This window comes from Gavia stellata, chromosome 18 (genome assembly GCF_030936135.1).
Source record: "Gavia stellata isolate bGavSte3 chromosome 18, bGavSte3.hap2, whole genome shotgun sequence".
In the NCBI taxonomy this organism is placed as follows: Eukaryota; Metazoa; Chordata; class Aves; order Gaviiformes; family Gaviidae; genus Gavia; species Gavia stellata.
In genome coordinates this window covers 20578807-20603752 of record NC_082611.1, presented here as the reverse complement: position 1 = coordinate 20603752, position 24946 = coordinate 20578807, and the positions used below count along the sequence as shown (strand labels likewise).

General features: G+C 50.0%; 1 protein-coding gene across 1 annotated transcript in view; it reads right to left on the bottom strand.

The window, feature by feature from the left end:
- Positions 1–1489: 1489 nt before the first annotated feature.
- The window catches only part of LOC132318601 (hydrocephalus-inducing protein homolog), a 46361-nt gene continuing 22904 nt past the window's right edge, over positions 1490–24946 (bottom strand). The window contains exons 10-20 of the mRNA XM_059826437.1: positions 24580–24698; positions 22792–23015; positions 18845–18912; positions 16612–16847; positions 15861–15961; positions 14459–14594; positions 13816–13980; positions 12164–12316; positions 6723–6961; positions 3506–3761; positions 1490–1517 (exon numbers count right to left, since the gene is read on the bottom strand). Of these exons, the coding sequence (XP_059682420.1) occupies positions 1515–1517; positions 3506–3761; positions 6723–6961; positions 12164–12316; positions 13816–13980; positions 14459–14594; positions 15861–15961; positions 16612–16847; positions 18845–18912; positions 22792–23015; positions 24580–24698 (1700 nt within the window). The 3' untranslated portion in view covers positions 1490–1514. The remainder of the gene's footprint in view (positions 1518–3505; positions 3762–6722; positions 6962–12163; positions 12317–13815; positions 13981–14458; positions 14595–15860; positions 15962–16611; positions 16848–18844; positions 18913–22791; positions 23016–24579; positions 24699–24946) is intronic.

The following is a 24946-nucleotide window of genomic DNA, read 5'->3' as shown; positions in this document are numbered from 1 at the left end:
CCTGAAGCGGCCACGGACCTCCTTCCCTTTTCTGATGCATTTCAAGGTTTTCAACCCCAAAAGAGCATACATCTCTATTTACTATTTTTATTCACTTCTACCCTTCTAGAAAGGTTTCCTTGAAGTAGATCAGATGCTTTTCATCTTTAGAAACTACAGCATCCCCCGGGGGACAGGGAAACAGTCTCACATACAGATGGGGGGATAGGACCCCGAGAGGAGGCAGCTGCTTGAACAAGATCAAAAGAGAAAGTGAACCCAGAGCTTTTGTCTCTGCGTGGTTTATATAAACTAGACAGGGTTTGGGAAACTACTTCTGGGTGTATTGACATCAATCAGCTGCAGCTTCGTAGTACTCAATAAATCAGAGCGTGTGGCATCAAGCAGACCACAGGCAGACATCAGGCAGAGCTGAAAAGCTTCTAATTAAAGCTGAACTCCCTGCTCACAGGATTTTGTGCTTCTCTGGAAGCCTGGGAACCAGAGGAGAGACCTGAAAACACAGAAACTAAATAATGAAGTATCTTCTCTTTTTCAGACACCTCACGGGAGAGAGAAAGATGATGCAGGAGTCAGGATCCAGAGACTAGAGGGCTCCTGCTTTGTGTTGATATTACCATCACTGCAGCTGAAGGACATTTGCGGGTCCTTTGAAGAAAGTGAGGCTTGGGGAAATGCAAAGAGCATACCAAGAGCAGAGAAGGCAAAGAGAGACAAGAGATGACAGTTTTCCCTCATCAGCCTGAGGAGCTGACAGCTCTCTCAGTTTTTCTCAGCTCCCCTACAGGATCAGTGTTCAGACTTCACCGTGCCTTGAAGGAGGATCCTCAAAAACCTCCCTTTATCCTGAGTACAGAAACTGGTGTCTCTCTAGAAGTGGCCACGATCCTCCTCGGCAGAGCAGCTGTAATCTCAGTTTTACTTCGGTGAAGTTAAAAACCAGTCCCATCCCTAGAAACATCCTCACTTACTTTACAAAGCACCTCAGGAGGGGTGAGGAGCAGGTTTAGCATCGCTCAGCTGCAGCTCTCTGCTCTCCCACCTGCAGCCCCAGCACACGAGGGGGCTGCGCAAAGCCCACGCTGTTCTCGTGGGTCCCACACGTCTCACCCTGTGCCCTTGGCTCAGCAGCTCAATTCTGTATCCACATCAAGAAAGGCCGAATACGGCTGGTGAGACTGTCCCCAAGCCCAGAGGAGCGAAATAATGATCTCGGTGTTAATGGCAAAAGCTTGGTCCTGCTCAAATCAATAGCCAAAGCCCTGAGGACTCGGACAAGATATTTAACTTCCCCCTTTGAACACAAGCACACACACCCCACGGGCTCTCAGTCATCAGCCAAGCTATTCAATGCCAGCATGCAATCTGCAGACTTACCTTCTCCACCCGGAAAGTGATTTCTCTGGAGGATATTTGCAGAATGGGAGCAACAAACTCACAGGTGACGTCCACTTGCATGATCTGTGCCTTCCCTGCCTTGCTCCCCACCATGGCGTGACACAGCAGCCGCTCCTTCACTACCTGCATGCAAGAGTCACACGTCACCCAGCGGGTGCTAGCAGGGCGTCCAGAAAACACCCTGCAGTTTCTAGCCACCTGACTGTGGACATAAAGGATTTTGATAGCCTGGATAAAAACTGTGCCATGGGATCTTGGCCATCAACCATCAACAGGTATTACTGCCCTAAAGTGACAGTCACTCGTCTCCTCAACAGCCCTCTCTCTTTCTATGCTACACCCTATTTATGCTGCACTCAAACATCCATACCGCTACACCCCAACATCCACAAAAGGCACTTGAGTCACGTGCTGTCTACAATCGTAATAATCCCTGCCCCAAATGATTCTTGTTTTGATGTGCCCCATCGCTAAGCATAATACTTACAGAAAGCTGTAGGAACTGATTAAAAAAATATATAACTATACTAAGGGAAACAAGTGGTAGAAGGGCCAACGCCAGCAAACCCTCCCTTGGAAGCTTAGTGGAAAGGATACATGGCAAAAACCCAAATAGCCAGCCTGCCTTCAGGTAAAGAGGGGATCACTCATTCCTAGGATGTACTGTGCCCTTCTAGAGCTGCTTTGAAAAGAAATCTCCCTAGGAAAGAGATGTCTTGCACATCAAACAAAAACCCTCTGCTGAAGCTGGATGCTCTTATGTTCAAGACTTTTTCCTGATTTCTCATCGTTTCACTTTCCCAAATTCCTCCCGTCATTTCTCATTCTTCCCTCTGGTACAACACCACAACCCAACAACTCCTCGGAGTCTACAGCCTCCAAAATCATCTGTGCTGCACGTGCAGTGCAGGCAGTTGGGCTTCTGGCCAACCGGAAGAGAATTAAGTTCCCAAGACCCCAAGTAAGGTGGAAAGCCCACTCCCAGGGTCTGGGCTTTGACTGCACGAACCAGGCAGCCACAGCTGAGCTCACAGATCCCCTTTGGCCTTTCCAGGCAAGACACCCTCAACAATGCCCTGATCATTTTCCTTCCTTTCTAGTACCTTTTTCCCTCTTCAGCAAAACCTTTGGGCTCAGAACTGCACAGGGACAATCCCATCACAGTCAGTTGAGTGAGTAATCAAGTCTTCCTCAAGCTGCCACTCAGGCAACCCTTTAAAAAACCTTTCAAAGCACTGCTGTCAGCAGGAGCTTAATGCAGATTTAGTCCATAGTTGCTTAAACATCTGTGCCCAATGGTCCTGGAGCCAGGGAATGCACACCAGGGGTAGCTGGCAGTTTCTCTGCAGAGTTGGATTTCCCCTGGAAAGAAGGGTCCAGGGAGAACGCCCAGTGACCCTGCTGAAATCCCCCCCCTCTCAGCTGCCGTCCAAGGGTGTTGCAAGACCTGGCTGCCCTTGGGACACCGGGGCTGGCTGAGAGACTGGGGTGAGCTGGTATGGAAATATTGACAAAAGTCAAGCTGTTAATTATAATGATCCCTGGGAACAGGCTCCCACATGGGGAATGATCATTAGAGCTGACACACCCTGTTCGTTTTTTCTCCTCCAGGACTCAGTGCTAGACAAGCCCTCTGCTTACGTTTGTCTACAGAGGAAAAATGATGCTGCTCCCAGACACTCCCTCCCTTCACAGGTGGTTTGTTTTGCTCACTGCTTTCCCCAGATAGATGACCTTGCATTTTTTAATCTACTTTCTGCCTGTGCCCCTAGTGTAAGTAGAACTTATTTGCCCTGCCCTTCCTTTCTGCCTCAGCACATGACACCTTATAACCTGCCCTTGGCCCCTGAAGTAGCAATACTTCCTTCAGCCCCCATTTTGGTGTCAGCAAGTTGGGTTTATGGTAGCTCTAGAAACACAAAAAAGCCTTAGCAACTGATGGTGGCCAGCAAGAAAAGCAACTGGTGCTGCCGTGGTAACTTGTGGCATTAAAACAGTTTCTGGAAAGTTCTTGCTCATTTTCGCAGGAAAATGTCAAGGGGCTGCAAAAGAACTCCCAGTGGACGTGATCCGATGGGAAAGGCTCAGCCCTCATGGGGGACCTCACCTGCGGAGTGCTGGAGAAGCCTTCCAGGGTCATCTCCACAGTCTTGCCCGGCATCAGCTCCATCCTCAGAGGCTGAAGCTTAAACACGGGGCAGGCAGGTTTGGGGTTCTGGGCGGAATCTTTGCCCTTGGTGGTACCAATGGCAGGGAGACGATGATGCCGGTGAAACGGGCTGAAACCTTCTGTTGTCCAATACAGGTACTGGGTGCGTCGCCCTTTATTCGTCATCTTGAAGTGGTAGCAGCAGGGGTCCAGGCTAGAAGAGAAGCAGAGATGGGAAATGTCATGGGAGCTGCCATTTCCCAGCGATCACCCAGCTTCAGCACCCTGATGGCGTTATCCGACTGCACACTCAGCAATAAAGGCACCTCCAAAAAGGCTGACCTAGCTCAAAGCTACAGCAAGAGCCAGACCTTGGTTGCCCCGAAGTTTATCGCCATCCAGCAGCTGCTCTGGTTGTGTACAGCAGGGAAAAGCTTCGTGAAGAACATTATGGTGGGTTGACCTCGGCTGGATGCCGGGTGCCCACCAAGCCACTCAATCACTCCCCTCCTCAGCAGGACAGGGCGGGGAGAAAATCAGATGGAAAAAAACTCGTGGGTCACGAGAAAGGCAGTTTAATACGGCAAAAGCAAAGGCCGTGCACAGAAGCAAAGGAAAAGAAAAGATTTATTCTCTCCTTCCCATCAGCAGGTGATGTCTAGCCATTTCCCGGGAAGAAGAGCTTCAGTACGCTTAGCAGTTGCTCCACAAGACAAATGTTGTAATAACGAATGCCCCCCCTTCCTCCTCCTTTCTCTTAGCTTTTATTGCTGAGCAGGCGTCGTATGGGATGGAACATCCCTTTGGGCAGTTTGGGTCAGCTGTCCTGGCTATGACCCCTCCCAAGATCTTGCCCACCCCCAGCCTAGCGGGGAGGGGGGAATGTTGGAGAGACAGCCCTGGTGCTGTGCGAGCACTGCTCAGCAGTACCCAAAACACCGGTGCCTTATCAGCACCCTTCTAGCCACCAATACGAAGCACAGCACTATGAGGGCTGCTATGGGGAAAATTAACTCCATCTCAGCCAGACCCAATACAAACATCATCTCAGTTGCTGCAGACAGAGCATCACCAGCCTTTGGGGCTTAATAATCCGAGTAGTTTTCCAAGGGGCTTCCTGCAGGTCTCGCTGCATCAGACACTGAGCTGGCCTGGCCTGGCTGCAAGTGGAGGGAGGAACAGCTTTGCTGCCATTTCACCTTCCCCTTGGGAGCTGCTGCCTCAGGTGGCTTCCTCCAAAGATGCTATTGGGGAGGCTGCAGGGTATACAGACTCATCTGGTGACCTGGGCACCACTTGCCTCACTGGTGGGATCCCCCTCATCCCCCCATCCCTTAGAGAGCAGCCAACCCTCATCGCCCCCAACATATCGCCCTTTGCCTCAACAGTGCAGCTGGGTTTGTGTTTTAGGGAGACAAATGCACTCTGAGAACACAGGATCAACAGAAGTTTCCCCAATACGAACACAGCAGCAAGACCAGCTCTAGCTGCTGAGGGAACGGAACGACAACCAGAGATGAAGAACTAGAGCTAGATATAAAACCAAATGAATATTCAATGGAAATGGATTCCTTCAGGTAAAGAAACACTAACCGCAGGCTAGTCTGCAGTAATTATTTTACCCTCTATAAAGCTGAGCATGACCAGGAAATGAAGAGTTCCTGGAACAGTTATTCTCTTTTTGAAAGGTACAGAACATGTGGCTTACAAAATGCATGTCTGCCATAAGCAGCTAAATACAAACACACAAGCATGTACTATAGAACAAACAAGTCTGTGAAACAGACTGTTAAAAAAAAAAATAACGAGGTTTACAAGTTTAATATGAAATGGTGTGTGTTGTGGAGAGCAACGGATGAAAGCTCGGAGCAGCTCTGGGGAGATGCAGAATTTGTGGCTCTGGGAAAGCCCAACTCATCGGAGATGTTACCGGGGTCCCACCACAGCTCACTCGGTGGCAGTTCTGCAGCCGACACCAATGGCAACAACTCCAAACAGAGCCTAGGGGTGAAGGGGGGCAGAGCACAATGACATGAGCCACCCTAACATTGTCCCCTGTGTTGTGTAGCCAATCTGTGGCTGCACAGAGCACAGGACACGCTGGGCAAGCACCAACCTCCCTGCAACGTCCCTGCTGATGTGGATGGCTTGTGGATGCATATTTAAGTCGCTGAAAATCTATCCTAAATGCTTAAGGTAGGATTAACCTGCTCTTTCTAACCAAAAATGTAGGTATCGGAGCACTGTGGACCCTCTTTGCAGCCAGGGAAAGGAACAGGCACCTCGAGAAGATGATGCCTCTTGCCCCAAAAGGTCTCCAACACAAGGCAAGCAGCACTTTGCAAAGGCTTATTTCCCTCCCCTGTTTAGAAGGACGTGCCTGGTTTCAGACACACACGGTAGCATCAACAAATCCCCTCCTCCGAGCCAAGCTCCTTCAATGAATACTCTCAATTTATCCCGCCCAACCTCAGCAGACCTCTCCTCCTCTCCCTTTCAGAGCTGGGCCTGCAGCCACCCTCACTTGCCCGTGCCCCGGGCTGCTGCTGCGGTGTTGATGGAGGAGACAGGGAGGAAAGCAGGCAGGAGGAACCAGGAAAGAGCAACTATGTCTAATAAAGAGCGGCCTGGCAGGGGAGCCGGGGATGATGAGTGAACTGAGGGATGATACAGGGCAAAGACAAATTCTGCTGCTCCTCCAGGACTCCTGGCAGAGGGGAAATAAAGCAGCACCATTACTTTACTCGAGGAGTTGCTAACAAGTTACCTCCATGGTTTTCCGCTGTTGCAAGACGATACTCCATAGTGAGTGAAAAAGCAAGCCATGTTACTGCAAAGGGAAATATGTTTATACTCGTGATGTAGTGTTTTCCAGCAGGAGGCTTATGGGACCTGCTGGTTTTCCTCTGTATTTTTATCTGATGAAGTGAGGAAATAAAGGTATTATAAGTAAGGGCAATTCAGTGACAATTTAGCAACTGGTGTACATTTTGGTGGCTTTTGAGGGCATCTAACATCTTTCAAATGGCCACAAAATGCTTCTAAAGGAATTCCTGTGGCTTCAGTGAAACAGAGCCAGGACCTTGAGCATGGAAGGAGAACTAGCCTGAAGGACTACAGCAAAACTCCTCCTGGCTGAGCCCACGGCAGAAGCGGGAGCTGAGAGGTAGCCTACCTGAAGTGGCGTCCCAAGTTGAGCTCCGGACCAAAGGGTTTGTCGGTGACAATGGTGGTGCCAATGCCGACAGCCCGGACGGGGATGACATAGGAACGGCTGTTCTCTATGAACAGGTTCACCTCGTCCCTGAATTTCTCCGTGTCGTCCAAGTTTGCGGTGATGGTTACAGACACCTCGGTCTCGGGAGGGATCACTCCTTTACTGGGTTCAATCCTCCAGCGCGAGCGTTTGCCAGCCTGCAAGACAAGCCAAACACTAACTTAGCATGGAAACCACGGACCCTGGTCTCTTGAGGGGTGCAGGAAAAGGAAGGACTAAAGATACGAGGGTAAAAACCAGAAAGGCTTCATTTCCCTAAATCTAAGCTACGGTGTCTGCAAACAGCAACTATGCAGGAGCTTATACAACCTGTAGTTTACCCTCCTTTAACAGACTCACTTCATTAACCCCGTTTTGCCCAACCCAAGAGATGCTCATCCTCAGGAGAAGGTTATTCCCCCTCCTCTTTTGGTCTCTCTTTTGGAGTGCGCACCAAGGGAAGCTACTTTCTCTCTCCTGGCTTCCCAGCAACGGTGGCCGGGTTTGCATGAAGGCTCAAGGCCAGAGGAAGCCAGGACTGCTCAAATCCCACCGTGGCAGCCACGTGCCTGGGGGATACTGCTGAGAGCCTGAAGAATAACTCTGCAAAACCGGTCGTCTCTCCCAAGAGTTAGGCAGTGCTTCTCAACAGCCCCTGAAGGACTGAAGCACTCAGTCCCCACTGATCACCAGCTGCAGCGAGGTGTCCCACTGTCCTTGGCTTTGAAACATTCAGCTCTAAGTGTTTACAGCAGGGCAGTAAAGAACTAAGCAGAAAGAAAGGGCAAGACATGCCCTGTGGGCATGGCCCGGGCTTCCCAAGCATTCTCCTCCTCTGGTTTCTCATGCACCTTGCGCTACAGATGGGGCAATGAGGGGGCTGGACCCCCGGTCCATTTAAAACCACAGTCGCAGGGAGCAAGCTTGCAGCAGACAAAGAGAAACGCATGCAGTGTCCCCTGGCCAGCATGAAATGCACTGGGATGTAGATGTACGGCTTCAAAGTGTCCATCACGGTGTTAGTGGCACACACACCCCACAGTTCAGTGCTGTGTTTGGGACGACAGGCACTACTCACCCAAAACACCTCAGTATTCTCAGAGAAAAGGCTTTTTTCTTCTTTTTTTAATGAAAAGCAAGGATGAGCTTGCAGGCCTGACATGATCCAAGTGCCTGATCCAGGTGAAGTCAGCTTGAGTTTCCGTCTGTCAGGCTGGTGGCACTGAGCTCTAACAGGACACCAGCCAGCCCAAGGGAGAAGAACACCAGCAAACCAAGCAGCACTTCAAAGTCATGGAAAGCATTTTAAATAACCCCCCCAAAACGACCTCAGCTAACGAGGGTAAGACTAGCGGGAGGACAGGGAAGCAGTAACTTGCTGAGCATTCAGGGTCCCGGCAGCGTGGGGAGGTGCCCCAGCTATGAAAACTCCTTAGGCTGACTGCAGGTCAGGTCTGCATGCCTGCATCCCAGGATGGAGCATGCCAAAGGCATCAAAATTATTCCAGGCACTGGCAAAACTAATAAATTCAGTTCCAGGCTCTTCAAAGCCTTCCCTCCCCGCAGCCTGCGCAATTCGCTCAGATAACAAAATCGCACATCAGCCAGAACAAGAAACAGAATCACTAAAGCAGCATCCCTTTATCGGCACTGGTTTGAAGTTTATCTCCTTGGTTTGCTGTCTCTCCATATGACCATTTCTTTAATAAAGGGAATGTCGTCAAAAGCTTGAGATAATATGCAATGAAATCAGGAAATGAAACAAAACCTGCACTAAATGAGGAGAGAAGCAAATATGGGAATGGGAACTGCATGTTCTCTCCTTGCTTACACCGAGTTTGACCAGAACTCTTTATATGCTGCCTGAAAATCACTTGATTCTCTCCAGGGAATCCCAGTGAGAAGATAAACAGGTGCAGCTTTTTTTTTTTTTTTTAATAAACAAAACATGGTCTCTTCTGCAACATCAGCTCCAGTTGAACCTGAGGGCAGCTCATCCCTGGGAAGGTGGAAGGGGATCTGCTCCCCAGGCACTCTCCTGAAGACGACAACACATCTGGCTGGATGACCGCTGCTGGAGACCACGCGGCAGTGAGCTCCATCAGGAGCACAGGGCTCTGGATTAGGGAGGTCAAGGATCCCGTCAAAGGAGACAGGAGCCCAAAATCAGGAAACAGAGCACCGTCACTACAAGGGGAAGTCCCAAGAAAGCTTTCCTCTCTCCTCCCTCATTACAAGGCACCAGGAAAACACCGTTTGCCTCCCTGCGGTAGCACATAACACACCCAGCGCGGTGGTTATGCAGGCAGAAGAAAGCTGCCGCTGATGAACAAAAATTGCACCCTAGGCCTTGTCTTTTCCTTCCTGATCACACAGGTGTGATACGCAGCTGCCTTCTGTGATGCTGAGACATGTCATTCTTGGTAGCCAAATAAAAGATGCCTGAGGAGACAGAGTGACAACAAACAAGTAGGAAATGATCAAAGAAAGATGCTTTTTTCTCTCTGCCTTTCTGCAGGGAAAGCAAACGCTTCCATTAATCAATACAACTCTTTTGCACTTGTCAATACAGCAAAAATCAGACACTTAGGGAACAGGAAAAGAAGATGACAGCGACAGCAAGGAGGAGAAACGGACGCTTTTTTCAGCAGGTCGCATCAGCCCCCAGCTAAGCTGCAGCAGCTCCTTCATGTTGACCTATTCCTCCAGTCTTTTTTACCACGAAAAAGGCAAACCCTCCCCTTGCGGGATCCACAGGATGCTCTAACAGGGCTGCCTGGCAGCTGGGAAAGCAATCTGACAAGGAAAGGTACGTCAGACAGACACAGGATTCAGTGGGTGAGCACGGGATGACACGCTGGCCCCAAGGGTCACAGCCCTGCAGCTACCCCGGCAAGCAGGGATAAGCCAACCAAGGACTAGGGTATGAAGTCCCTACGCTCCACTACAAACCCAAAAAGCCCCATCTCAAGGCACAGCTTTGGAGGGGTTTTTTATTTCCTTCCTTCTGGTGGCAGAGATGCTCAGTGCTGCTCCCCACAACTCATCCGACACACACAAGAGGGGTACGGGGAAGCCTGTGCACGATGAGGAGTACTCCAGGTAAGTCTTGAAGTTGCTATCCCAAAGCGAAGTTTGCCACAAAAAACATCTCTGCTTGCTCAGATAATGCTCTTTTCTCCCATAAAGCAAGAAGAAAGCTCGACTTGACAGGAACAGCAATTTGCATGTGGTGGTTAAGGATACCACCATGGCCATCTGCATTACAGCATCTTCCGTTTCTGTTTTGAACAAGACACCAGCCTTTTATTTGCCCTGTTGCTGCCCCTTAATCTAATCTCATTCAGGTTGTTGAGCTGCCAGTCAGCGTGCTGTAATGTTGCTGATCCAACACTGCTCTGAAAATTTCAATCAAGAGCTCTTTCTTTCGAGTGAGGACCGTGATCCAGAAGCCTAACTGCAAAGAGCCAGGGTTTTGAGATTAGCCATCAAACGGGAGACAGGGAAATCACAGCTCACTGTCCTGCAGCAATCTCCAAGCAGGAAATCAAAGCAGCAGCTTTGGCATCTTCGAGAACACAAGACTTGGGTTCAGGGGCACAAGTGAATGAAGGATGCCCAGGTCACGCACCAGCTAGGCTAAGGGACAGCCGGAGCCAGTTCTGTTCTCAGATCTACATGTGCAGGTCACCCTGACACCCGACTGCATCTCAAATTTTATCTCCAAAATTATTCAGTCCCCTCTTCTTCCCATCAATAAACTGCCAGGCAGCCTAAGGCAGCAGCAAAGGGCAAAACTTCAACCGAGGCAACAAAACAGCACCAAAGTAGGCAGTTGCTGAGGGCAAGGGAGTAGCTCGAGCACATCTCGCCTGCCACGGTGCTGCTCCCATCAGGCAGGCTCAGCATCACCGTCTTGAAGAGTCTGAAGAGCCCTTGCTGAAACGGCTGATCCAGCAGGTTCCCAGCACCTGCATCCTTGAACACCTCCAGGATAGCAGCAGCTATCCTGAGAAGCTGAGATGCTCACCATGGGGTAACTCCGTGCTGGGGAGTCAGCAGAGGGGCTATGGAACAGCAGAGGCCGTCTTTACTGCAGGGAAAGAAACCATCCCTGAACCATCTCATATTACCATTCTAGTTATTGATTAGCACAATATTTGCAGAGATCGCCGGGAAGCAGGATGGGATTTATTGCCCAGTCCCATAAGTTAGGGCACTGAGGCAATGGAGAGGCAGATATACCCCTGCAAGCCCCCTGGGTGCACTGCAAGCTGCCCAGGGGAGGGAGGGAAGGCATCACACCCCGACGGCAGGACCTAAACAGAGCTCTGCAGGTCAGTCTTGGGTACAAGCATGCAAACCCCATCATTTACACACCAGTACCACCCATCCGAGGTGGCTTGCTCTCTGCAGAGATGGAAAGCAGATTTTCTTTGTGGAGCCAAAGAAAGTTGCCCTGGGAATCCCCCACTTTGAGGTTATGTTTATGCTCCTGGGCACAGAAACTGGAGCGAACAAGCTGCAAAAGCAGCAAGAGGGAAATTCAGCCTGGGTTAACCAGCCCCAGAACTCCAACCGACCTAGCACAGAGAAGCACAAACCCCCTCCAAACCCTGTTTTCCTGCCTCGATCCCCCCTCCAGTGGGGAGCACATCCCACCCAGCCTCAGCACCCGAGCCCTTCCCGCCTGCATCAGCCCCGTTCCCCCTGCCAGGGAAGCAGCCAAGCTCTCCTCCTGCTAGGCAGCTTGTCACACTAGGCAGCCTCCATCAATTAAATAACCTTCTTCTGCAGCTAGTCTCCAGAGATGCTCTGCAACGCTACGGAGTCCACAGACTCCGTCGCTACACCACCCTTACAAACATATTTTTGGGCAACAACCCAGCTGGTGTGACCCCCCATAAGTGTGAAACTCACCTCACCACGAGCAGTTGGAGGACAGACCTCACACCCTAGTCTCTATCGTTAGCAGGAGGTTGAGGCAAAGCAGATGCAGACGGAACAGGGAAACCACAGGGAAACCCATGCTCTTTCAGGAGCAAAGGGCCACAGGGTTCCCTTTATCACCTAGAGCTCCAAAAGCATGACTCTCAGAGCTAAATAACTTCCACAAAACAAAGGGACAACTTGTAAAAGTGATCCAGACTCATTTCTGCTCAAACATCTATGCAAACTCTCTATTTTACTGAGGAGTTCCCCAGAGAAAACCGCCCCCAGAGCCAGGCTCCTCTTGACACGTTGTGATGGAATATCTCCCTTTCTCCCTCGGAATGCAATATGGAAATGTTGCATAGAAAGGTCAAGTCACAGGCTGCTATGGACCATGTTTGCTGGAAAAGAGCCCCACAGATACTTACCATCTCTGCCCAGAAGGATGCAGGGATGACAGTCTGATTGCAGAGGCGGAGAGTTTGGGAAGCATCTTGTAAAACTTGGATACGGCCAAAATTTATTTTACTCGGGTGCACGGAGACAACTGGTCCTTCTCCAACGCTCACTAAATGGATTTTCTGCTCCAGGAAGCAGGTAGGAAAGATCAAAAAGGACAGGGAAAGTTGAAAAAGATTAGACAGCTCTAAGGGTACTCCGAGACTGAGGGATGATTAGGGTGGTTTGAAGTTTTCAGTGTGGTAAGACTGAAACAGAAGGCCTGGAGCACGTGTGGGATCTGGAGGGATCCCATCTGAAAGCCACAAGCTCCCGCTATCAGGGGGTAAAGAAACCCAGTTTCCCACGCTTGCTTTTTCACACCTCCTCCACACTGTTAGCTCTCTTCCCTGTACCCTGTGCCTGCTCCCACCCCTTTTCCTGCTCAGTCTTGCCCCAATCCACCCTCCCTGACTTCTGCTGCTGCACAGCCCCACTTGGAGACTAACTTCGTTAACACTCCCAAAGCGACGCCTGTGACAACCAGCACAAGTCAGAAGCAAAGCAGGCTCTTCAGAGTACAGATCATGCAAGTTAGTTGCCTCTGATTTGTGCTTGTGTGTATTCCTGGTATTATATGAATAACAGACATCAATTCTAGTGGGGGGAAACCCTTCTTTTGAAGGGAAGCATGCCTTATATTTACGAGCAACTCTTGTCAAGCTTCACGCTTCCCTGCAAAGCCTGCGTTGCCTGGCCTTCCCGTTGACTGCTTTACATTGCACACCCACAAGGGCCTGGGTTGAGAGGTTCAGTGGCATCCAGGGGATTTAGCAGCATCATTTCCATTCCTTTTAATGGAAGTTTAAAGCCCTCAACTACTTTCAACATGTCAGCCTTCCTTTCTGTTACAGAAAGCCTCAGGTTCCCAGCAATCCTCTGACATCCTCCTTCATGCTCAGACAGATGACAAGACATTTTAAAACAGCTGCTTCAGAAGTTAGTATCCTTTTCATTTAAAGTGTAACTAAATTTCATCTAGATTTCAGCTAGATGAAGCCAGGACACTACATACAACGGTCTCTTGACTACATTTTGTTGTCGCTGCTGCTGTTGTGTATGCAAATGGTGTGGAGACTCACGTGTCTTTGGCTGGGACTTTCGGCAAAGAGATTTGATGGATATTTCTCAAACATGATGGGCCTGACTTCAGAAAAGCTTAAATCCAGCTTTGGACAAAACATCACTTCAGCATGGTTTCTTACGTGCTTGCTTTAGCAGGATTCAGGGAGGTCCCTGTGTGCTCCTGAGCAAAAGTCCTAATGAAGCAGCGGTTGCTGCTCATCTAATAATACAGCAGAGTAGGAGAGGCAGGGATTGTGCTGCATTTTAGACTGGGCTTGTTATCCCATCTCACATATCCATAATGAAACGCTGTGTCAGACACTTGGATTACCACCTAAGAGAATACCATCCCTCCTCTTCTCTGGGCATGAGCCATTGCTCATGCCACGGATCCCTTCTTTCCTTGTCCACGCCAGCCATATATTACAAGTTCTTGTTTTCCCAGGAAGAATCCCTGTACACTTTATGCCCCACCAAGATGAGTCGCACAAAGGCACACATCTCCCCTAGCACTCACCAGCGGGGATCCTTCGCTCCCAAACACCGCGACACGAGCCACTGTGTCCTGCTCTCCCGTCACCTGGGCTTCCAGTGTAACCGGGACCTCCACCAAGCTGCGAGGCTGGATAATCCCGCATGGCGTGGGGCTGGAGTACCACACAGGAGCATCCTTCTTGTGTTCCTATAAGGCACAGAATCAAAACCAACTTTAAAGCTTCCTCAAAGGTCACTCTGAACTCCTTGACATCTACCACAATGACAATTCACGCACATTTTTAAAAATCCCTAGGAGAAAGCAGAAAGGCACAAAAACAGATGCAAGACTAGTATGGGCTTAGCATCCTGAGGGGGTCCGAGAGCTGCTGCATGCACAAACACCTGCTCCTGTGCTGGCAGCCTCCTTGCAGCAGCCTTTCATGACCTTCTAAGTTCTCCTACGGGAAAGCACCCCAAAGACTAGACTATGAACTGCTTCCTAAAGTTTATATTCACGCAGGTTCCTATTTAACTGCTTTCTAAAGTTTCTATTCAGGTAGGTTCCTATTCTCAGCAAACCTTTAGGTTTGACTATAAACCAGCAAGGTCTTCTCCAAAACTCCTTTTTTCCTAATATACCCCTTGACAACATTTGAGGAAAGGAGGTGGATGCGATGCCAAACCTGAGGAAGAACTGCGTAGCAGCCTGGGAGATTGCTGTCGTTCTCAAGCGTCAGCATCTGCCGATACGGGTACTTTAGAAAGCACCGTCCAAATGTCACGACCGGGTTGAGCACTCGCAGCCGAGGAACGACGCATCTAGGCAAAGAGATGACGAAAAGGGAATTGGAGATACTAAGAGAATGTAGAATTTATTTACTCCCCAAATAGCATGAAATGACACATAACACGTGTCACTGTCAAATGGACGTTTAAGACCCCTACAGCAATCAATTGCCTTTAATTTCTTTTTATACAACCACCTCTTGTAAAGGAGGAGCAAACCCTGAGTCTCAGCATTGTAGAGGCTGCCAAGTGCCCAGGCAGAGCACTGTGCCCTGTCCCAGAGCTGTCTGATGGGCACCTTTGCCCCAGGAGGCTTGCAAAGACACCTTGCACCCTCCTGACGCTCCCAGCAAGGCATGAGCTCCAGGGGAGCCTTCCCACCCATGACCAGGGCTCACCAAGCCTCAGGGAACACAAGACCCCAGAATCTCAGTAAAAATTACTCCCTCCTCTCCCATACCTCTCTTGCCCTGCCTGAAAACTCAGCCATTTACCCCAGCAGCAGAGGGCACAAGCCACCACCTGCCTCACGCAGTGGCTGGCCACCCCTTCCCCACTTCTGTAGCCACCTTGCTCCTTGATCCTCACGGGTCCATACACTGTCTGCTCCCATTTGCACTTCTTTTACGGAATTGCAGCCCAGGCACTGACTGGAAGACTCTGCCTCTTGCAATTAAACTGACACCCACTGCAGCACGACAGCATCGAATCTGGCTGCAGCAAGAACAGCTTTTGGCATAAATCTGAGAACAGTACGTCTCTGAAGAACCAGAGGAAAGCAGAGAAACCTGAGCTCACCTTCCACATCAAGGACTATTTTCCCTGTCCTAAGATCTTGCCTCTACTTCCCCTCACCAGTCCTGACACAAGCCCCTTCCCCATTTGCACATGCCTTCCTTAACTGAACCAGACACCAGCTTTCAGCAGGCTGATCGCTGCGTCCCAAACGAATGTTGCATTTTGGTCGCAACCCAGCACAAGTCCACCACTTGCAGGAAGAAGGAGGGGCAGCCCTTGGGAAATTTCTTACACCTCAAGCACCAAAAGCCAGGCCAAACATGAATAGAATTACTGTTCCCTTTAGAAAAAGGCTCAGCCCCATGCCTGTCCGTTGAGCACAGGTGCTTCTCAACGTGGGCTGCTTTCAAAGCACTGCTGTTCTCCTAGCTAGCTGGGTAGAACTAGCTCATTAAGCAACGCTTCTCATTTGGAGATGGAGCCAGAAAACCGCGTGCAAGGCAGTGTGCTGGTGGGGGGTGCATGAGGAGAGACGATGAGCTGCAAGGGAAGCGGTGATACCTGGCTGTGAGAGGCAATGCCAACACCTCCTTGCCAACACCGTCCACGTCCACCACCAGTGCCAGCTCGTATCTCTTCACGGTGTTGGAACACAGGGTGACCTGGCGGAAGAGAAGACCATCAAATACTTCATCACTCCCAAAAGCCATCGTCCATGTGTGGACTCACCACTGTATTAAAATTAAGGGACCAGTTTGTAATCTCGACTAGAATAGCATAAATCCAGAGGACATCTGTTGCCTTGAACAGAATGAGTTCAGCTTTACAGGGGGAAGCTGAGAGCAAAACGTGGCCCAGCAGATGCTGTGCAGTTCACGGCTGCCAGAGCTTTTGCAGTCCCCCTTGGGGATCGCTGCAGTGAATACAGCTCCTCCTGCTCAACAGGACAGGAGAAATTAGACTGGGAAGAAAGGCAAACTGCTTTATCCAATGACATCTCTCTTTTGAACAGCCACCTTCTGTCCTCATCCTTCCTCTGCCCACTTTAAATCCAAGAGATCGCTCTAAGCAGCTCTCAAAAACACAGGAGTGGCTTCTGTACCTGACTATACGGTACAAGACCTTCCGCTTAGGATTTTGGAAACAAAACGGTGCTCCTTCTGAAACGTCCCAGAGTAACCCAGCCAACAAAAGCCTAACACTAATGCATATATCTTACTCGCGTTATGCTGGCAGCCCTAAAGCCCTCTCATGCATCAGTGAAGCTTCAGCTCCACCTGCTGAAGCACGTATGGCCGGACTCTTTCCATACCTGGATATCCACGATCCCCTGGGAGCGGATGGTCCCTCTGCACGGCGTGATGGTAAATTCGGTTGGCTTCACAAGACCTTGGGCTCCCCTTCTCCAGGATGAGTGAGTGTTGTCCGACACAGGAACAAAACTGGTAACACTGGGCTCTCCCGAGCCGTCCCCAGGAATGCGAAGGTTGAAGGTCATGGGCACCAAGGAGGTGTTGGTGAGGCGACACGACAAGGTGCGAGGAAAGCCTAGGAAATGACACAAATATGAATTTACGCCCCAGTTATCCCCCTGAGTCCTGGTGTGAATATCCTGTTATGATAAAACTGTGCCTGGAGTTTAGCTCTTTTCAATCTGAACCACAGCTAGTTGAGAAGCTAAGCAAGGAATTCATCATCACTTAAGCTCTCTTTTATGCTGATCACAGAGATTGTTTCCTTGGCAATGCCCACTCTTAGCGATGCCGAACACCAGAATTTTGTCTCTCTTTACCTGAGGAGCGCTCTCACATGCCCCAAAACCAGCATCAGTTATTTCTCGCTTATGAGTGTACATCCAGACAGACCATTTTTTCTGAAAATTCAGTCCGTAACATTCCCTGTTAACTCCACGAACACTCCCACAGTTTTCAATATATAAAAGCAGTGTATTGTCATCGAGGAGAAGCTCCAGTAAAAGAAAGGATGGATGCAATTGGCTACTACAGCACGATGCAAAGCACTCCAATGCAGTTTCTCTAGGCAGCATCCTCAAGGCATCTCCTGTTTGGGGGCAATCAGACTCAGCTCGTGACAACCTGCAGCCCACTTCACAAGAGGCAAGCCTGATGCTTGCTTAGAAATTAGCAGGAACCATGTCTCACCTTACCTAACAAACAGGGACATCACATCCACGCTGCACACTGGCTTTGGTTACTGCCCACAAGGGTTTACATCACTTTAGCTTGGATACTTGCTTTGCATAATGGAAAAGCAGTGATACAACCACACCTGGTGGGGATGTGCTGCAGAGACAGGACATCAGCCCACAGCCTGCTCTGGAGTGGACATCTGCCTTGGATGGCCAGCTCTGTGAGAAAGAGACATCTCCCATGGCCTGCTTACCAAGTGTTACTTGAATACAGATGGGGAGGAAAACCAACTGCAGACACAGCAGGTAGTTCATCCATGCCCATCGACAGTGACCACTGCCCACCTCCAGCAACTACTCCAGCAGGGAGGCAGGAGACACACAGAAAGGACAAACACAGACTTCACAGTCCCAAAGGAGACCGAAGTCTCCAGGGGCAGACAACAGTCAGCAGCAGAGCTAAAAGAAGCAAAAACACAGTAGCTGCCTTCAGCTCAAAAGGCCTTATTAACGAAATCAGATTAAGTAGGATGAAGCTCCTATTACATAACCATATTTCTGCCTGGTGCGTTTCTGGTTTTATTTATTCAAAAGGAAATAAAGAAATGGCAGAGTGGTGATGTAGGGAGGGGAGGAAGCAGCTCAGGAAAGGTAATGAGCTTTCTTAGAAAGTCCATGAACAGCATGAAAACACAGAGGCATCCTGGGTGCAGAATGATAATGGCCCTTCAATCACAATTGATTTCACATTTCAACTTTAGAACATCTCAGTAAAAAGCCTTTTGTGAGACGGAGGTGGAGAATGAGAATCTGCACTTTAATGGAGATGCTCTGGACGCTCAGCCACCGGCTCCATCAGCAGACCTGGGCTTTTGGCAGGGAAGGAGAAGGAGCCCAGATCTCGGAGGACATCAGTGCCCGATGCCGAGCTATTGCTTGGGCATATTACCTGGGAGGTGAGAATGAGGTGCCCTCACAGCACTAATCAACATCTCACACTGAAGGTCAGGCGGGGAAATGGTGTCCTTGCCTTGCAACACGCACATTCACCCAGAGCAGCTACAGGCTAGCATGGGGCTTCAACTCCCTTCTCCTGCAGTCCCATCCCCTGGGCCCTTCTGGCACAAGGACTTTCACAGCCATTCTGCTGCCAAGCATTGGGAGGTTGGGGCTGAACAGACTATGAGGAACACCAGAAAATACCGACTTTCTGTTCCTTTGGTCCTATCTGACCTCATGATGGCACAACACTGCCTAAGCCACCAGCAGCCCTGGTTTTAACACCTCGAAGGCTGCTATGGAGGAACACAAGTGACAGGTGCTCTTCTGTTCAGGTGCTCTGTTTTGGTGATGCACAGACCTCTCAACCTATGCTCCAAGCCCAGGGAACACTCACCGAAGGAGATGTCACCGAAGCGGAGGGAAGGTACGTTGAAATGAAAAGTCGGTCCGATGACACAGCCCCTGTGAGGACAAAGACAGGCAGAGGAGGCATTGGCTTGGTTAAAGAGAAACGCAAAGTGTTCGGCTTTCGTTACTGCTCGGAGGGATAAAAGCTGGTCTCAGAACCACAGCGGGTTTCAAATCAACCCGTCGCCTTTCTGCTCAGCACAGCATCCATGTGGACAGGAGACAGCCAAAGCAAAGTGGTCAGCAGCTGATAGCCGCTGATGTGCCTTAGGGCACCATGTCAGGCAGGGTATGCCCCCAAGTTGCTGCTGGCCTGATGAAGGACCCTGAACAAGTGATGGCTCCATGCCTCAGTTTCCCCATCTGTAACGTGATGACACAGAGGTCTCCATGCAAAAGTGGACCCATTGTACTAGCTTTGCCAGCTGCAGGTTCTCTGCTTTGGTATTTCTTTGCTGGAACTGGTATTCCCATGGAGTATATGAACATCTTGGCCTCAGATCATCTTGATCCATGCAATCATGAGGCATGCAGGATTTGGAGGCATGAAGCCAGGGGAGCTCCCAGACACCCACTGGCCACAACAAGAGCAGCAACAGTTCTACACAGCGGACAGCTGAATCTTGGGGGAAAGGATCAGCTTGCCACCAGTGCACCAGCTGACACATCCAAGAGCAATACACGTCTCCAACCACCAAACACGGGTGTCCTGAACCCACCACACCTCCTCACCTGTCCTTAAATTCAGCAGCCAGGCTCCAAACTCCAAAACTCACCAAAATCCCCTGAAATCAGCACTTGGAGCTGCACAACAGCCATTAATTTCTTTCATGGTTGATGCCAATCAATGCCAGCTCTGCCTCTTAGTTAAAAATCAAGGACCACAGTGAATGCTGCCTTCTAGTTTTAATCACAGGACTGCCACTGACTGTTTGGCACACGACCAGACTCAAGCATCCCGCAGGAGGGACCTGCGTTCATCCGTGGTGTCCCATTTCCAGCATCCCTTTCTAAACACCAAAGAAACAAGCATTCACGACCTTGTAAGGTTGGGTTCCTTCCCAAGAAGAATCACCTATGGTTTGGGCATCTTCTGATTGCATAGTTAAAAAGCACTCAAAAACTGACTTTCAGGAGTTTCAATCCAATACTAATTCTCAATTCTTGGAGCTGAAGCAGCTCCTGAGACTAAGTCAGGGAGCAAATCCCTGATGATGATGATGAAGTTCCCTCTCCAAGGACCTCACATAACCAGACCTAACCACCCAAGCCCTAACACCTTGCTTTGGACGGAGCAAAGGGAGCAGGCATGTTTTCCGCCACAGCACTTGCCAGGAGACGATGGAAAACTACCTCCAAACCAACCATGACTGGGGATCACACTGGGAAACTGCCAAGGATGAGCCTTGCCAGGCAAGCGGAGAAATGACTGCCATTTCTGCTGAGTGCACCGTATCTGGGCTCAAGTGAGTTAAACCTGAATGACTGCCCAGAAGGCTCGAGCAAGGAGCCAACCAGAGCCCTGTGCACCACAGCTCACAACAGTACAGCTCGCAAAAAGATGGGGGAAAAGGCAGTGGTTTTGGCAACTACCGCGTTTTACAGTAGCATTAGATAATGCACTTGTGAAGGGAGATCAGGGTCCTTGCAGAGCACGAAGGATAACACAAGGTGGGAGAGGAACCGCTTCAACACTCATCCCCATTCCTTCCTTCCTTTGCAGCCCAGTCTCCCACCAGCCAGCTCGCCTCCATTCAAAAGAGCTGGGAGTTTTTCTCCAGGGAGGACTAAATCCAGTGCTTAAAACTTCCCGACAAGGGAGGCTCAGCTTGACCTGGTGGGTGGACATCTCAAAGGCCTTTGAAAACAAACAGCTTGAGCTGAGGGGCTGGAGAATGAGAGATAAGGACTGGATAGGGATCCCTGAAACTAAGGCAAGGCAGAAATCAAGGAGGCAGATGACATCTCAGAGCAGAGTGGACTGCAATGAGAACTACTGCTGAGGGACAGCTGTACCGGAGCAGGTGGGCATGCTGGGGTACCCTCAGATGGGCTGCATAGGAGCCACCACCTAGAAAGGAGGAATACAAGGATGGGGAAGAAATAAATAAAAAAGGACCCAGCAATCCTCTTTCACTGAGACATAAGGTCTGCACCAAGCTCAGGGCTGTGCTGGCAGAACAGGGCAGAGCGGCCACAGAGAAGGGGAGGACATGCTGGGCACTGGCAGCCAGGGCACCAGTGGGGAAAAAAGGACCACTTCAACCAGCCCCAAAGCTCCAGAGCACCCAGCATCAGCTTCCCTGCCTACACCACATGATCCCAGCAGCTCGTGGTTAAGACTTGCTGAGACAAGTTCGCATGCTGCTGTGGTCCTGAGAAATGAGCTTTGCCTCTCCTTTCATCAGCTTTTTTTTTCCCCCCTTCTCCCCTCTTGCTCGGTCAGGATTCGCTTTTGCAATGGCACCAGCCCAGGGGATGATGCCCGAGTCCTTGTGACAGTACTTGCTGCAGAGCTTCCCGTCTCCTGCATCAGCACGTTTCTGGCTGCAGAAAGGAGGTACCGTAGCACTCACTGCACAAGAGCCGGGAGGACAGCTTGTCCCAACGCATTAGCATGAGAGATGATGTTGAGGCTGCTGCTACCCATTTTGTATGGAATGTTAACAGAGGATTTTAAAAACACTGCTTCTGGCTGCAGAATCACCCAGGCTGGCCCCTCTCCAAAGCCCTCTTGGCCCTGCTGGGTGTTCAGGGGGACATCCCAGACCATCTACTGCCCAAAGCTGATACCATCACACTGTCTGCCATGGCCCAAGGGGGAATGAGCTACCTGTAGCAAGGAGTCACTTCAGCTCCTGGGTACCGGGACAGGGCAGCAGGCATCTCCACACCTTTCCCGTACGGCCTCCAGTCAAACTTTTTTCCAGCACGGGTAGTCACTTAAAGCCCCACGGTCCTCACACAGAGATGTCAAAGGGTCACAAAAGGAACCTGCTGCTGCCAAATTCTGGACAAACAGTGTCCTAGAAAGTCACAGAGCCACCCTGGCTCAACCATGAAGGCAAAGCTGCTTCCCAGAGGAACCCAAGACTTTGAAAGTTAAACTGCGTATTGAGAGCAGAGGAGGCATGGTCACAGGTGGCCAGCAGCTCAAGGGAGGTGATCCTGCCCCTCTACTCAGCTCTGGTGAGACCCCACCTGCAGTACTGGGTCCAGCTCTGGAGTCCTCAGAACAGGAAAGACATGGACCTGTTGAGGCAGGTCCAGAGGAGGGACACGAAAACTATCAGAGTGATGCAACACCTCTCCTATGAAGAAAGGTTGAGAGAGTTGGGGTTGGTCAGCCTGGAGAAGAGAAGGCTCCGGGGAGACCTTCTTGTGGCCTTTCAATACTTAAAGGGGGCTTATAAGAAAGACGGGGACAGACTTTTTAGCAGGGCCTGTAGCGATAGGACAAGGGGTAATGGCTTTAAACTGAAAGAGGGTAGATTTAGACTAGATAGAAGGAAGAAATATTTTACAATGAGGGTGGTGAGGCACTGGCACAGGTTGCCCAGAGAGGTGGTAGATGGAAACATTCAAGGTCAGGCTGGACGGGGCTCTGAACAACCTGGTCTACTTGAAGATGTCCCTGCTCACTGCAGGGGGGTTGGACTAGATGACCTTTAAAGGTCCCTTCCAACCCAAACCATTCTATGATTTCCTCTCGCAGGCAATTACGCTTTCTTGGCTGCTGCAATTGCAAGGTTCAAACTGGAGTCAAGGTGAAAAAGTCTTGGCTCTTAGTGGGGGGGTGCTAGGATCTGAGCCAAGACAAAGACCTTAGACAACCCCTTTTTTCTCTGCTCCATCATAAAATGAGGTAGGGGGGAGCTAATTACCCAGAGAGAGCTACAGATGTGCCCACCAAGCTCCTATAACCCTCCTCACCTGATAGTCAAGGTCACAGGCTCAGGGGATCCATTCACACTGAACTTGAACTCTTCTGTGAACTGCCCCAGGATGGTAGAACTGAAGGAGATCCGGATCACCTGGAGCCCGTCTGGCAAAATGGTGCCCTCCTGGGGCAGAAAGGTGAAGCAGGAGCCCAGAGCTGTAGCTGGAGGGACCAACTGGAAGAAAGCATCGATGGCTCCTTTGTTAAACAGGACCGCCTGCAGCAGCAAGAAAGCGAAATGGAAATACATAAGGAATCCTCCTTTCTTACACAAGGCTGACTTGTTTTCCCATTAAACAAGTAACATCTGTACAAAGACAGAAGACGCCGTGTGCTGCTGCTTGGCAGAAGCCAAAGAATATGCAACAGGACAAGTTCTGCCTTTGGGTTTTTACATGCAAAGCAGTGATAACTTCATCTAAACAAAGTCAAGCCATATTTTGTTGAATGCTCGAGAGATCTACTGCCTCGAACAAGTAATACAATCCCGCAGCGTTTGTTGAAATTCAGCTCTTTTCATGTTGGGCAAGAAATGCCCACACCTGCCTGTGAGTACCAGCACGCTGTCCATCACCAACAAACCTACCCAAAGCAAAGCTGTAGTTTCTGATTGCTGCAGGGTGAAATCCTGCCATTTCCGTGGACTTAGCTATCTGCTTTCAATTTCTTTTCCCTAATTTTTCTCCTTGCAAAACCTGTCAGAAAAACTGGGACAGAAGCATAGAAACAGCGTTTGTTTTTCAACTTTGCAGCTGCTGCTGAAAATATGCATGTATTCAAACTCCACAATGGTAACTTGAACACTACTCTCGCCTCTTGTGTGTTTTACACCTTCGTTACAAATTGCACTTAGGGATCCGACGCTGAGCTGAGGTTTACCTCCAGTCTAGCTGCTTAGGAAAGCACTAACAGCTTCATCTACTTCATCACATTTTCTCAAGTAATGAAAATCATAAATTGATAGAGAGAGAATCAATAAAGTAGCAGCATTAAAAATGCACAGAGCACACAATATTTCCCTAAGAAAACACCTTAATCTGTCCTTCCCTGCCACAGTCAAGGTTTTGAAAGTGTCTGGCATGATCTATTGCCTCGTCTTCTACCTCTTTCACTTGCTCTATCTGGTTTTTTGCAGAAGACTTGACACCATTGGGGGGAGGCAAATATATAGAAAGTGCCTTTGCTTCATTTCCAGAAATGCTTTGCTCTTCATAGAGCCAGAGGTGCACCAAGCCCGAAGCGTGGTGAGGGGCTCGTCAGCAAGGGGAAGCACTCCCAATTTCTTTGCTGGGGACAGCTCGGAGCCAGGAGGCTGGACGGCTTTCCTCTGACTCCCAGGAATCGGTAGGATGCACTTAACTGAAAACTCTTTGCAAGGCACTTGAGTTCAAACACAGTAAATTTGTTCCAGCTGCTTTTTAAGAGCCAGAGTACAAAGGTGCTTTGCATCTAGGGCTGAAACAAAAGCCTCTGAATACTTATCTTTTTGACCCAGTGCTGCTTTCATGTGTCAAGGGGGGTTTTTTTGCATGAAGCCTCCCAGCTGATCTCAAATGGACGTTGCCAAAAAGCAGGGACTAGGGCTTCATGAAAAGATACACCTTTCAGACCCCACCAAAAGTATCCAGATTCTGTGAAACCCCCCAAACTTGACTAGTATGTCAAATATTCCCTGCTCACAACTGCCTCAGTTGCCAGGAATCCCCCAGGTCCTCGAGGCTCAGCATTGCCCCGGGAGCCGTGAGGATCCAGCCCAACCCCTGCGAACCCCTCCTGCTCACCTCATAGCTGTGGGCTGATCCAATGAAAACCTTCCCGATGTCCAGCTGGTCAAAGTTGAAGCGAAGCCGGGGCCCTATGCCTTCACCTTTGATGCGCAGGGGCAGCCTGGCCTCTCGGCCTGGGGAGAGATTGCCGTTTCAGTACAGTAATTCCCTCTGTTGCCCTGGATTTTCCAGCCTGCCTCAATGCTAGTCCCTGACTCCGCGATGGATGGGACCAGCTCTAGATGCTCCAGGGAGAAGATACAGGACCCTTCTCCTCCCTCAGGACATATGCCCTTGGGCTGGTTTCTAATTTAGTGATCAGTTTGCACCCTGAAAACGGGATGCTGAGTTTAAAACACAATCTCTGAATTTCTTCCCACAC